This window comes from Trichosurus vulpecula, chromosome 4 (assembly GCF_011100635.1).
Source record: "Trichosurus vulpecula isolate mTriVul1 chromosome 4, mTriVul1.pri, whole genome shotgun sequence".
NCBI lineage: Eukaryota > Metazoa > Chordata > Mammalia > Diprotodontia > Phalangeridae > Trichosurus > Trichosurus vulpecula.
This window is the reverse complement of record NC_050576.1, coordinates 227,999,222-228,013,860: the sequence shown is the minus strand read 5'-3', so window position 1 is coordinate 228,013,860 and position 14,639 is coordinate 227,999,222. Positions and strand designations below refer to the sequence as shown.

At 38.7% G+C, this 14,639-nt stretch overlaps 1 protein-coding gene across 2 annotated transcripts in view; it reads right to left on the bottom strand.

The window, feature by feature from the left end:
- The window catches only part of MME (membrane metalloendopeptidase), a 135,399-nt gene that overhangs the window by 57,572 nt on the left and 63,188 nt on the right, over positions 1-14,639 (bottom strand). For both annotated transcript variants that reach the window (XM_036754638.1, XM_036754639.1), the window contains exons 9-13: positions 12,537-12,671; positions 8,737-8,838; positions 4,289-4,425; positions 4,085-4,178; positions 1,947-2,075 (exon numbers count right to left, since the gene is read on the bottom strand). In XM_036754638.1, coding sequence (XP_036610533.1) covers positions 1,947-2,075; positions 4,085-4,178; positions 4,289-4,425; positions 8,737-8,838; positions 12,537-12,671 — 597 coding nt within the window. The remainder of the gene's footprint in view (positions 1-1,946; positions 2,076-4,084; positions 4,179-4,288; positions 4,426-8,736; positions 8,839-12,536; positions 12,672-14,639) is intronic.

Genomic DNA, 14,639 nt, shown 5'->3' with positions numbered 1-14,639 from the left:
GCTACCTATCTGCCCTATATAAAAGCTAGTGTGCAGAAGACTTTGTAAATAGTATTTTTAAAATTAATTTATTTTTAATTTTCGACCTCCACTTCCACACGATTTTGAGTTCCAAATTTTCTCTCCATCTCTCCTCTCCCCAACCCCAAGACAGCATGCATTCTGATTACCCCTTCCCCAAATCTGCCCTCCCTTCTATCACACTACCCCTTTCTCTTATCCCCTTCCTTTCTGTTTTCCTGTAGGGCAAGAGAGATGTCTATACCCCATTACCTGTATATCTTATTTCCCGGTTTCATGTAAAAACAACTTGTTTTTAAAACTCTGAATTCCAAATTCTCTCCCTTCTTCCCTCTCCACCCACCCTCATTGAAAAGGCAAGCAATTCAATATAAGTTATACATGTGTAGTCATGCAAAAAACTTCCATAAGTCACGTTGTTTAACTATATATAGTTAACTATATAAACTATATAAACATACAGTTTAACTATATTTCCCTCCATCCTATCCCAACCCTCATTTATTCTATTCTCTTCTTTGGCCCTGTCTCTCCTCAAAGGGTTTGCTTCTGATTACCCCCTCCACCAATCTGCCTCCTTTCTAGCACCCCCCCAGCCCCTTCCCCCCTACTTTCCTGTACAGTAAGACAGATTTCCATACCCAATTGAGTGTGTATGTTATTCTCTCCTTAAGCCAAATCTGATGAGAGTAAGGTTCACTCATTCCCTTTCACCTCTTCCCCTCCAATATAAAACCTTTGAAAATAGTATTTTTTACTGATGCAACTGACTTGGAGCATATAGGAGCTCCTGATACTTTAGGAATGCAAATAAGCTTGTCATATATGTTCATCACACTTTAAACATCCACCCAGAAACATGTTTTTGTTTCTGTTTTGTTTTGTTTTTCCTTCCTTTAGTTAGCTACAAATCTTTTCTCCATTGAGGGAATGATGGCTTCTGATAAACTTGTTAACATATTGAGGAGGAAAGGGACAGGAATTCCCAAATTGTGCTAAAATACTGCAATACAGTTTTGCACCATGTCTCACAAAAGTTAAAGCTTAACCAACAGATGGAGATAAAATACTTCAGTGAGATCTATCAATTTAAACCCCATTGAACACCTGTGGGCTAGACTTAGAAAAATGGACTCTTTGTCAAAGATATCTAAAGTAATAAAAGTATGGCTTTATGATGAAGAATCAAGGAATATATTTGTCGACATCCTTGGAATTTAATGCCAAATTATGTAAAACAAGTGAATGTAGCAAAAGGCAGATGGATTGCACATTTAAAATGTTCTATAAAGATATAAAATATGAATGTTTATTGTTAAAATATTGATAAATTCAATTCATTATCTTACATTATTTTAAAATAAACATACTTATTTCATTTATTTTAATTTGTCCCAAGTAATTCATACAGTCCTTTATGCAGACAGAATCCTGGAGTAACTGGGGCTACTTTGAATTAATCTGGAAAATACCTAAATTGAATGAGGCATGTTGGTGGCCTCTGACAGGTTTCCAGCTTCCTGAAAAACCAGGGATGCTATGGAGACTGTGTATCTTTGCTTGCTATTCTTTCAAGCATTGCCACCTTAAAGTTATGAAGACATGACCAGGCGAGGCTGAAATGCTATCCAGAAGTAGTATTTCTACACTTTTTCTTTATGTATTTCTTTATGTAATTCATTTCTCCTGATAAGTTTTTCATGTTTTAAATGCTTTAAAAAAGCATTAGGAATTGAAAAGTTACATGAGCTTTATGTTGATTTAAAAAATAAAAAAGAACCTATTAATGATGAGATTTATAGGGAGAACAAACCAAAAATTACAGACTTCATACTATAAATAAGATGCTTAACTAAATTTCTGACTACTGGCTTATATTGTTAAGCACAAATAAATAACAGAGTTAATTGTGCCAAAAACATTACCTTGTGTTTACTGTTGCCAGCAAATGCTGCTTCTACGTAAAGACGTCCAACGGCATTTTCCATGTTCCCATTGACATAATTAGCACAACGTCGCCAAGTGGCTGTTTCAGATGTTGTGCCATAAAGAGCCTGTTGAGGGGAAATACAAAATAGAATTTGTGGTGGTTTGTCCCGGAGTCCAGGGCTTCAAGTTCAAACTTTATGGCATTCTATGCTTTCAAAAATCTCTAAGTCCCAGCAGAGACTCGAAGGTCTTTAAGTCCTATTCAGAGACCTCACTCAATGGGTACACATTCCTAATGTAGGGAAAAACACCATTCAATTAAATTATTTATCTAAATGATTTTTTAAGAAATGTAGAACATTGTTCAAATGCCTCTTTACAACCGTCTGCTTGTGGCTACATGCTAATATTTTTCAGGACTGGTGTGAAATATAATACTGGGTCATCAACTATGCTGTATAAATGAGAATTAATGTTCAACAGATGTACGTACATTATTCCATCTGTGAAAAGGGTAGGATTTCAGGTCACTCTCCCTTAAACAGAAAAATATTCTTGCCTTTAAATATTTCAGTCTAAATTCTCACAACTAGAAGCACTAAGTAGGCATCCATTCAAATACCAACAGAGAGATTTCACTAAGCACAAGAAACTACAGCACTGAAACTGTCCTGTTTGAGAATCTCCTGATATTAAGTGATCTCCATGGCACTTAGCAAATAGTCAAAAGCAAAACAGTTTGATGAATGAAATGGTTCCACGTCTCCACAGAACATCACTTTCCCTATGGCACTCTCTGAATAACTGTTGTTTTAAATATGGCTCAAGGTATGCCTTTTAGGTTTTCTTCAGGCATATAATAGGCTTTTCAGGGCTAGATAGTCTAGTATATAAAATTCCAGGAAGGTCTGGGTTCAAATCTTGCTTCAGACACTTACTAACTGTGTAACTCTGGAGAAGTTTTCTTATTTATAATATGGTGATAATAATGACATCCACTCGAAGGGTTGTTATGATGATCAAATGAGAGAATACCTCAAAAGAACTTCGCAACTTTAAGGCACTATATAGATACTATTACTATTATATTACATAGTTCATTTGCATAGATATCTGAAAAGTACTTGTTATTAGAAAGTATGTATGACACATTAATTATGATCCCAAAAGGCTCTAGCCCTGACATTCTAGTACTCCGTGGTAAGAACCCTGAATTTGAAGTTAGAGGATCTGGGTTTGAATCCCAGCTCTGTTATTTCCTACCTCTGTGACTTTGGACAGATCATTTCAGAGAGGCAGCATGATATAATGGATAGAGAATTTGCTTTGAAGACAGAAAACTTGGCTACCCGCATGATCGTTAGTGAATTATTTAAAGTCTCTGGCCCTCCCTTTTTTCACCTAGAAACAAAAAATTCTGACTCCAATTGTAGACCAAGGACCCTATGAATTTCCAAGACCTATCTGTACAGGGTTGGTCTAAATTCAGGGTTCTGAACATTTTTTTGCATCATCTACCACTTTGGCACTCTAGAAAACCCTAGGGACCCCTTCTCAGAACAATTTATTTAAGTTAATTGAGTAAAAGACAGGCTTATAAAGGAAACCATTTTTTAAAATCCATGGGTCCTAGGCTGAGAATCTCTGCTGTAGAAGTATGACTAAAGCTGCCTCTAACTCTGCATCTGATGAGGTTATAGTATGATCAAATGTCTCTGCATTTCCTTTACATTATACACTCTTGACATGGAAGTCAATTACCTTGTTGATTAAAATTCTAGCGGTGACACCAATGAAGTCGCCATCTTTCTTATAAAAGAGATTTCCTGAAGATAATGAATACCGAGAGCAAGTCTTTTAGCTAGCACCTCGGACAGCGCCTGGCACATAACAGGCACTTACGAACTGCTTTGCATTCAGTGTCTTCCCACACTTCAGGCCATGCAGGATGACTATCCTCAGAGCAGCAGGGTATTTTTCTAGGTGACATATTTAAACATGAGCTAGCCAGCTAGCACTTTGACATTTTTCCCCCTTGCCAAGTTCACCACTTTTGCGTGGTGGACGCAGCAAGGTCCCCAACTCTGGATCTCTTTAAGCTTAAGTCTTAAGAAGAGAGAGATTTTTTCTTCACCTTCCGGAAAGCATTTCTTGACTCCTTGTAGGTTCGGCTGAGGCTGCTTACGAGATCCATAATGAGCCGCCAGGACATTAAATTTTGAAGATCTCTGTATAAAAAAACACCACCACCCGGCAACAAGAAAGATGAGGCTGCAAGGCTTCTAGAGAGCATAGTGACATTAAAGTGTGACTCATGAAAGGACAGACAGGCACCTACCTGGGAGAATATTTTGTAAGAATGGGCTTAAGTTTGGTTAAATATTCAGGAGCATACACAATCACATCTTCCTCATTTGCAACACTAATTTTCACAGTTGACATGATTGTATTTGTGAAATTTGCCCAGTTGAATGGCTAGAAAAAAACAGGCATCATGTGTTTAGTAGTCTGTTAATTGCACTATGTGGTCCAAAGATTCTAGTATGAAATACTAGGGTGAAATACACAGAGGCTGGTTTTATCACTAGTGGACTAAACCCATGATGATAATGGTGACACTTATCTGAGAATTTTTTTTCCTTATCTACTCAATCAGCATTTATTAGGTATCTACTGTGTGCCAAGCATTGTGCTAGGAACTGGTTTTTTTTTAAGTGTAACAGTTCCTGCTTTCAAGTAGTACACAATCTATACAAGGGGAAACAAGTTGGATGTATATAGATATATACAGAGCAGATAGAAGGCAATTTGGGGGTTAGGCACTTCAGCTAGAGGGGGAGGTCATAGAATGCTATATGTAGAAGGGGAAGCAGAAGCTGGGTCTTGAAAGAAACTAGGGATTCTCGGTGGCAGAGGTGAGGAGGCAGGATATTTCAGGCATGGGGGCATTTCCCACTTTTACCAGTGCATAGGCACACAGATAAGAGATAGAATATCATGTAGGAGAAACAATACAAAAGATAGTTTGAATGAATTATCATTGTTTATGAAGGGTAACAATGTATAATAAGGCTGAGCAGGTAACTAGGGGCCAGGTTGTGAAAAATTTCATGTACCAAACAGAAGAGATTATATTGGACACTAGAGATAATGGGGAACCATTGGGGTTTACTCAATAAGGGAGTAACATGGTCAGGGAAGTATGTGAAATATGGATTGGAGTGGGGAAGAGATTTGAGGCAGTGAGACCAGTTAGGAGGCTATTGTGATGGTCTAAGTGGGAGATGATGAGGGCCTGAAGCAGTGATAGCTCTGTGAGTATGAAGGAGGGGAGAGATGGAAGAGATATTGCAGAGAAAAGAATTAGAAATGGATTAGATAAGTGGGGTGAGTAAGGGTAAGGAGTAGAAGATGATAATTAGCCACATGACTGAAAGGAAATGGTGCCTTTTACAGAAATAATAAAGTTCCAAAGAAGGGACGGTTTTTTTTAAACAAAAATGTTGAGTTTTCTTTTGGCCACGTTGTATATGAGATGCCTATGGGAAACATACTCTGAAATGTCTAGTTGGTATTTGGTGATATAGAACAGGAAATCAGAAGAGAGGCTGGGGCTAGATATATAATCACAGCAACAAAGAATTTGGGGGCTTGAAATGATTCCCAGATTAAATTATATTCAAATATTCTGGACACATTTTGTATATACTTATGTATATTCATGTTGTTCCCTCCTCCCCAAAGAGAATGTAAATTCCATGAGGACAAGGACCTAAACATCTTTGTCTTTGGATCTCCAGACCCTAGGGCAATACTAGGTACACAGTAGGCACTTAATAAATACCTTTTTATTGGATGAGGGTTTGTACAATTGAATAGGATTTCAGTGGCCATCTAGTCCAATTCACAAATGAAAAAGTACGACCTCTACAACATATGAAACAAGTGGCCATTCCACCTTTCCTCCTTCAGTGAGGAGGAGCCCACTACTTCCCAAGGCACCCATTCCACATTAGGATGCTTGTAATCGTTAGGGAATTTTTCCTCACATCATGCCTAAATTCACCTTCTTGCAACTTTTACCAATTTTTTCCTATATCTTGTCTCCGGAGCCAATAAGAATAAGTCTAATGGTTATTTAAGATCACAGCTCTTCAAATTCTTGAAGAGTTATAAAGCTCCTCTCTCACCCTAAGATTTTTTTCCTTCAAGTGCAACATCTCCAGTTGCATTAGCCTATCCTCATATGGCATGACCTTGAGGCCATTAATTTTTCTGGAACCTGTCCCCTGGATCCTCTCCTGATTATATTCCTAAAATTTGGCTCCCAGAATTAATACAGTCTTTTAAAAACATTTTCTGAGAATGAAAATAAGGCTTGTGGATGTAAATATTTTGACAGAAAAAACACATTAAGAGATCATTTTGTTATTTCTAAGGGTAGGGAATCCACAAACAGAAATTTGTCTGAAATTCAACTCTTAGTAGCCAGTTTCTACCAACACAAAAATCATTTTTTTAAAAAAAAACCTATGGATCCTATTACAGTTTAGTGAAATGGACTGATGTTTTCTATTAAACGCTTCTATGTAAAAAGCAGATACTGATGACCAAGCATGTCGAGTTGAAGTCAACAACACCTTATTTCAACACCAAGAGGAAATAAGATCTTAATTTTATGACAGAAAAAATATAAACTCATGAATAGAATCACACACAAAGACAGTTAAAAGAAAATGAATATGAAAAATACATGCGCACTTGTAGCACATTCATGCATATACATGTATTAGACATGGATTTAATCCACCAATGTTATGCCTACTGTGATTCTTCCTGCCCATTCCTATTCTAAGAATCTAGACTCAGTGCTGTGATTGTGAATTGTTTTCTATGGGACTTGATAAAGGAGACTGGTTATTCATTTATCAGGAGTTGGTGAAGTCAGCCAAAGGAGACTGTGGAAATCTTGGTGAAGCTTTAAGATTAGAGTCCACTTAAGAACATAGTAAAAATTTGAAGGTGAGGCTTACTTTTGCTAAGTGGCTCAGATCCCTCTGGTTATTTAATATCGTGTGCTCAACCCAACAGTATCTTCTCAGAAAAATGCAGCCTGGGGTGGAGTGGAGAAAGCCTGAGAAGGCTTGGGTTTATTCAGGCTCTACCCGCAGGTCCCATTCCCCAACTGTGACACATATGAGACAAGATATAAAGTTCCTGGCAAACATTAACATGCCATAAAGATCCTCTCTATTATTACACCTTTGATTATGTCACTTAATCTCCTTTGAGCCTTTATTTCCTCATCTGTAAAATGGGGATAATAATACTGATGGCTCCCTGACTTGCAGAATAGTGAATATCAAAGGAGAAAAATCTATGCCAAGTGCTTTTGAGCTGTGTATGGAAGCTAGAATGATGACTGTTAGAAAAGATTGAGTTCAAGCAAGCATCCAAAACAAGCATCCCTTCCAAGTCAGCTGCTGAAAACTTTTTCAAAAGCTGATGCTTCTGAACCTTCTTTGGGGACTTTGTGGCCTTTCCTCAGGGAAAAACTAGGAGCTACTTCATTTGCTGATGATTCACTGTCATTCTTTTAAAAGAAACAAATTCCACCCCTTCAGAAGAGGAGATAGGGAACATTAGTTATAGAGATGTGGCTTCCAGCTAAATGACAAGCGTCCATGGACTATCAGGAGTGGAATTTGTAATGCTGACTGGCCAACTGATACCTGCTGGTCAAATTCTGCATATTTCCTCACTTTTTCCTTTTACAGGATAAGGACTGTGATTCATTAATATGAAGAACTCCCTTTAACAATGCAGGGCAGCATCTTCTCTGCAAGACACAGTATTAGAGAGTTGTATAGGATACCAGGCAGTTTAAGTGACTTGCCCAGGGACACACAGTCAGCACACACCAGGGGCAGGTCCTGAACTCAGGCTTTTTTTTTTTTTTTAGCTCTGGGGCCAGCTGTCTCTCAACTTCACCATGTGGTCTCTCATGTCTCATTCCTTTCAAGTTGTGTGTACCTGTGCATGTTTGCTTTTTCATTCTGGCCATATATTTAGAACTGGAAGAGACATTAGAGGACATCTGGTTCCCCTCCTCCCATCAATTTGCATCTGAGGAAATTAAAGCCCAGCACAGCAGAGCGCTTCTTCCAAGTCCCACAGATCCAAATGGCAGAATTAGGGTTTGACCCCAGGTCCTCAATCTCCAGATACATGATGTTGCCTCTCCTCTGTCTCTTCTATTCTACTCCATTCCACTCCATTCTAATCCATTGTCTGTAACCATGGGAAGGGTACAGAAATTTCTAAGATAAGTAAATTTCCACCCAGACACAAGGGACACATCTGAGAAGCCACTCGTGAACAGATAACATTTCATGCAAAGGCCCTTTAAAAAAAATGAAAAATTTCCTTGGGCTCTTCTGCTACTGGTCTCCTATTGAGAGTGGCTAGACATATGAAAGGCTCTGAGAACTTTGAGTCCTAGGATTTTTCCAGGATGGTTTCTCAGATCATCCCATAGTTGGCCTGTTAACTTTCCTCCCTCTGCATTTAACCCAAGTTAAGACCAAAGTAATGATTTCAAATGAGGTTTTACATATGATTATGTAGCTAATGAACTCTAGCATCGCTTAAATCCATTTTGAAGCTCAACACTTTTCATTTATTGAGGAAGGAATATGCTTTTTCTTAAAGAAAATAGCTCATCTTAAAGTTATTGTTTTCAAGAAATAGTTTAATAAAAGAAATTTGAAAAGAAGCAATACTCACCCGTCCATTAATCTCTAATGGAAAGTTCTCTTGGATCTGGGCTAGGGTCATTTTATTATAGAGGACAACTGGATCATTCCGGTCTTCAGATTTAGCTGTAGCCTACAGAAGTAATTGCAGGGAGTTATTAATAACTGAATAAGAAGAGATTCTTTAGCACAGGGCACCCTACCTAACTAACCTTGTTGTGTCCTGTCATTCTGGTCAAGTCTATGGACCCTCTCTGAAACCATGCTTTTAAATAACTGGAGAAAATGTTAGGATTCAGTTAGAGATCTGTGAAAATTAAAGATATAATCTTTTCCCAAGCCAAATCCATGGACTACTTGAAATCTGATCACAGACCTGTGTGTTTGCAGACCCCAGGCTAAGAACTCTTTAGTAGGATTGTAGACAATAATGGTAACCAGGAAAAAAAAAGACATATTGGCGTAGATGAGCTTTTGGCTGAATATACCTTCAATAACAAATTTGAATAAGAACGCTCATGATGTGGCTTTGGTGTCTATTTTTCTTAGCAGTATCTGGCCTTATCTGCTAAACGTTGAGAAAATGATCATGACTTGGAATCTCAGTCATTCCTCCAACTGCTTCTTATTAAAACAGCCTTCTTAGACACTCACAGCTTTACATATTCCGTCATTAATCCCCTAAGAACACTCTGGGGCACCATGTGCCACTTAAAGCATAGTAATAAAAGTTATTAACTGTCAATAAAAATATGTGTATATTTGCTGTAGACAGAACAGGAAGAGGGATAGGTCAGCAACCTGGTCAAATTGAAAGACCCCTGAGGGCAATGATAGCTTTTCCTCCTTCTTTAGTAACTCCCCTCATTACATCTAGTTCTATACTCTACACTTATCAGGTGCTCATTTACATTTATATGGATTTATTGACCTTTCCAGTCTTCTTACCAATTACTTCCCTCCACTCTATGGTCCTCCTCCACTCTATGGTCCAGCCATACTAGCTTACTTTTTATTTTCATTTTTTTTTTTTTGCAGAAGACTCAGTTTCCTATTTCTGTGCCCTTCTTTGAATTGTCTCCCATGCCTGGAATGTTCTTCCCCCATGACTTCCATCTTTTATAATCTGTGATTTTCTTCAGGCCTCAGACAAAGAACTTCTCGTTCTTGGGTTGTTGGCTTGGATTTCCTTTCTATATGTTTTAAATATACACACATATGTATTGTCTCCATTAGACTGTAAAGTCCTTGAAGACAGGGATTGTTTGGCCTTTGTCTCTGTGTGCCCACTGCCTAGTACACAATAGATGCATATTAACTTGCTTGCCTGATTAAGTTTTGAATAAGCTCAAGAAGATCTTTCCCATTTGGAACTGAAAATAAATTGAGAAGTTTTATTGGAAAAGTTCCTGAAAGTAAGACCCTGGCATGGAAGGCATTTAGCCATTATAACGAACTTAGTTCTTGGTAGGTACAAGAGTAAACAAGCTCTGAGAGTCTGGGCTTGGAAGGAAGAAAAATATGCCTGCTCCTTTTTCTGGATTATGCTGACCAATGTAGAGTCAGAGGCAGCAAATCAAGCAATAGCTGGTCAGCCAATCAATACTGATTAAGTGCTTACTCTAAATGTCCATGAGGACAATCTGGGTAGAAAAAATCCTCTGGACTAGGTGTCTTCTGGGGAAGCTAGATTATCTCCCCTAAACCTTTGGTTTCTAGGACCTTTCTGCTAATGATAGGGAGTGATGACCAGGGGCTGAGTTGTTTAGAGTGATTGAGAGAGTTATGGTAAATCCTGGACTGAAACTGATGTATAGCCCAATGAGGAATATGGAGATAATCTCCCTGAGTCTGGGGAGAGCCTAGGGCAAGGCTGAACACTCCAGACTGTAGAATCTAGAGTAATTCCTCCTGAGAAATCTGAGCCTGAAAAGATCCTCATCCAAAGCCCTGGAGTTCAGCAAGAACTGGATAAAACTCAAGAGTAAGGGGGTCCTTGAAATCACCTGTGATGTACTTTACTCTCTTTCTGCAAACGGCAGTCTCCAGCATTTCCTCATACTGCCATAGCCATGGCAAACTGCCTTTATCCATGAGACTACAGTCAGGGCAGAATGGGATGCAATAGAATACATGCTATGCCAATCTTATCACCATCTCTCCTCATCTCATCCTCATCTTGTAGGGCATGGGAAGCACATGAGCAGAGAGGTTCTAGACTGAAGGGCTCCCTTCTTAGAGCTCTGTCTATGGAACCCTCATCCAAGCACACAGTCTGGATGTCTGCCTCCATCAGAGACAGATGAGAAAGGGAAATGTCACCTCCAATTTCTACAGAGGCGATAAGGCCTGGTTTGGGATTGGGAGTCGGGATTTTAATTCAAAACCCTCCTCTATTCTTATTTTCCATGTGACTTTGGCCAAGTGGTTTAACTTGATAGGTTGATCCTCTAACAAATAAGGGAGATTAGCCTAGATGGCTTCAGAGGTTCCTTCCAGCTCCAAATCCATGGTATTTAGCCTCTCTGCCAAATTTCTAAAGAATGTCTTTGAAAGCTGCAAAATAAATTCATCCAATCACAGAAAGAGGCTTAAAGGTGCTCAATTGCAACCTCCTGACCTTATACCTGAAGCCCACTGAGGGAAAATGGCTTGTCCAAAGTCATATACCTATTAATAGTCTGAGTCAACACCTGAACTCAGTACTTCTTGATGCCAAGTCCAGAGATAACTTGCCATTCTCTATCAGACTCTTAGAGAAAGATTCTGATACCTGAACTCAGGTATAACATGTGTCTAAGCAGCTTTTATAATTATTTCAGGAATTCTTTAGGAAAAAAAATCTTTAGACAGAAGTTACCCAGAAATGACTAACTCTCACAGCTTTTTACAATCTGGCTTCAATTTGCCCCTCCTGTTTTGTTTTATCACTCTCTTTTACACACTTTACATTCTGGCCAGATTGGACCACACACTGTTCCCAGAGCTATTTGGGGCATTTATACATCCATTCAAGCCACCTCCCATGCATAGGACACATTCACTCTTGCTTTCTCCATGGTATCACAGAATGTGGGAAATGGGAGGGATTCCAGGGAGTATCTGGTATAGTCTTTTCCTCTAGCTGCCATCTCTAATCAAAAGCCTTCCTTTATTCCTTCTGGCTGAAAATGAATTCTCCCTCTCCAAATGTTCTTAAAGCACATTGTAATAAGAGACATCTTAATTTACATCTATCTCTACGTGCTCCCCTCATTAGATAATAAGCCCCTTGAAGGAAGGGACCACATCTTATTCATCTCTTTATTCTCCTTTGTCTCCTACCACAGTGTCTTGCATGTAAAAGGTACTTCATAAATGTCTGTTCAATTTAATTTCATTATCAGGGCAAAGGTCAGCACCAACAGTGACCTTGTACTAAATACATAAAACTTTATGCAAGAAAAACCAAAAAAACCTGAAATAACTTCTGACTCCCCTATCAGAGGGATGCCCTAAATCCCAAGGGCATCTTTCTTTCCACTAATTCCTGTAATCATTAAGGAAGACTAGCCCTTTCATGCCCAATGTTATCAATATTCGGTTCATTTTTAAGTTCTTATGCTTTTGCTGCTGAAACAATACTGTGCATGAATAAAATAGCCCAATGAGGTTTTGAAAAGCAGTGGGATTCTTTCGTTTCAGAGGCTGAGAATTTTCAGTTATACAGCCCTGACTTTGTACCACTTAGCACAAAATTGGTCTTTTTGCCACCAAAAACAATTTTGGAAGGAGAAGGGCCTAGAAATGAAGCTGAATGGTACTCAGAGAAATGCAGACAAGATGCTTTACGTTGGCAATCTCTTTTTCCAACTCCATAACTCGATTCATTTCCAGGGCAATCTGGGTCTCGTTGACAGACAGTCCTTTATCCTGGCGGATCAGTTTAGCCACAGAGATCATGAAATTCACGTACGCTAGGCAAGCCTGTGGGGGAAAACAATTGAGGGTTTTCTACATGCTGGTCATAAAACACTTAAGGTATTTCTAATTTATTTTCTTTTAATCAACTTCTATTTTTGGTAACAGAAAAACAAAAACAAAACATGATAAATCAGAAAATTTCTTCATGAAGACCCCTTAAAAGAAATGAATAACCAAGAGTCAAGAACCAGACAAATCATATCATTAGAGAATTCCATTGGAGAAATAAAATGGAACCTTGTGTCTGTTTCTCCATCCATAAAATGGGACAATAATAACTTATTTAGTATTTTAATACTTACAAAAGTAGTTTCCATACATCCTGAGGAAGCAAGCTCTAAGTGGGGAACTGACTTACTTAAGATCAAATGGCATTCATCAATTTCTGCCTGTGTCCTAGACTCTTTCCACTAACAAAGGTCTGTTGTCTTTATCATCCTTCAGTGTTGAACTCAGGAATCACCTCCTCCCAGAATTCTTACCTGATTCCCATAATGGCTACTCATAGTCTCATTTCAAATACTATGGTACGAATGTTTAAATATGGTATTCACTGACTAAAATGCAGGTTCCTTTAAGGTAGCAGGGACAGCTTTTCCTTTTATCCCTGTGCTTTGCATATAGTAGGGGCCTAATACATCCTCGAGGCAGCTGGGTGGCTCAGTGGATAGAGTGTTGGGTCTGGAGTCAGAAGGACCTGAGTTCAAATCTGGCCTCAGACACCCATTAGCTCTGTGACTGTGAGCAAGTCACTTAACCTCTATTTGCCTTAATCTAGTGGGGAAGGAAATGGCAAACCACTCCAGAATCATTGCCAAGAAAATCTCAAATACAATCACAAAGAGTCAGATGTGACTGAACAATACATGCTTGGTGAATTAGGATCCTCATTGGTATGCAGTGATACTCAAATCCAATACTGTCTTATACAAATGTTTCATAGAAGAGAATCCCTACCTCAATATTTTCCACCAAGCAATTTGGGTTACCTTGACTCACCAAGTTTATTCACTTTCATGTGTTTTTACTGTGCTCAGGTGCAAGCAGTATTGCTGAAATTAGCTCATAACATTCGAATATTTTTCTATCTTGTCAACAGAATTTTGAATGGAGTCCAGACTACACTGGTCTTTAGTCTAGGAATGGCTGGGGCCTAAATTGAGCAGGCCAGAGGCAGGTGTGTTAGGAATCAAGTTGTGGTTTAATTGGTTTCAGAGTGAGGAAAACACTTGCAAGTAGAAGTCCTGAGTAGGAAAGCTTAACATGTTGTGGTACAGGCAGTGCTTTTCTACACACTAGGCTCGAGGTTATTGTTGTTATGCCAAGTTCAGGGCACTTTTTATCTAAAATTCTACCCCTGCCTCAAGTGACTGGCACAATTCTTAGCACAACATCAAGGTTTAGTAATTTTAGTTACATTGAATTGAAGCCAAGAAAATATGGAAGTTTGATTTAGGCTTAAATGTTGGATAGAACCAGTGATGGTGGAGTTTTTCACCTCAAGGAAGCACCAAAATATTTTGACAATCTCTACACATAAAGCGAGGTTGTGTTAATGTGAACTCTTTCAATAACTAATCTAAATCCCTTTGGAGACAGGTCTCTATTGGAATAGGTCCATAATGAAAAACCCTTAATATTACTGAACCATAAGGAGAAACTTATTTTTGTACAGCAGGCTTCTAGAATGTAGAGCCAGAAGGGACCTAGAAGGTCACTGAGTCATAATCTTTGAGTTGGAAGCAAGCTTTGTTGAAACAATGCTCTTCAAAGTTACCAATCATCTCTTGACTGCTAGATCCAAAGGCTTTTTCTCAGTCCTTTTCTGCTCTACCCTGGCCACATACAGGAATGGCCACAGCTTTTATCTCACCCATAAATCTCCCAATTTCAAGACTCATGAACTCTGAAATTCCTTTCTCTAACTTAAACTTTTAAGCCTTCCATGTCTCCTAAACCTCTTCTTCATCC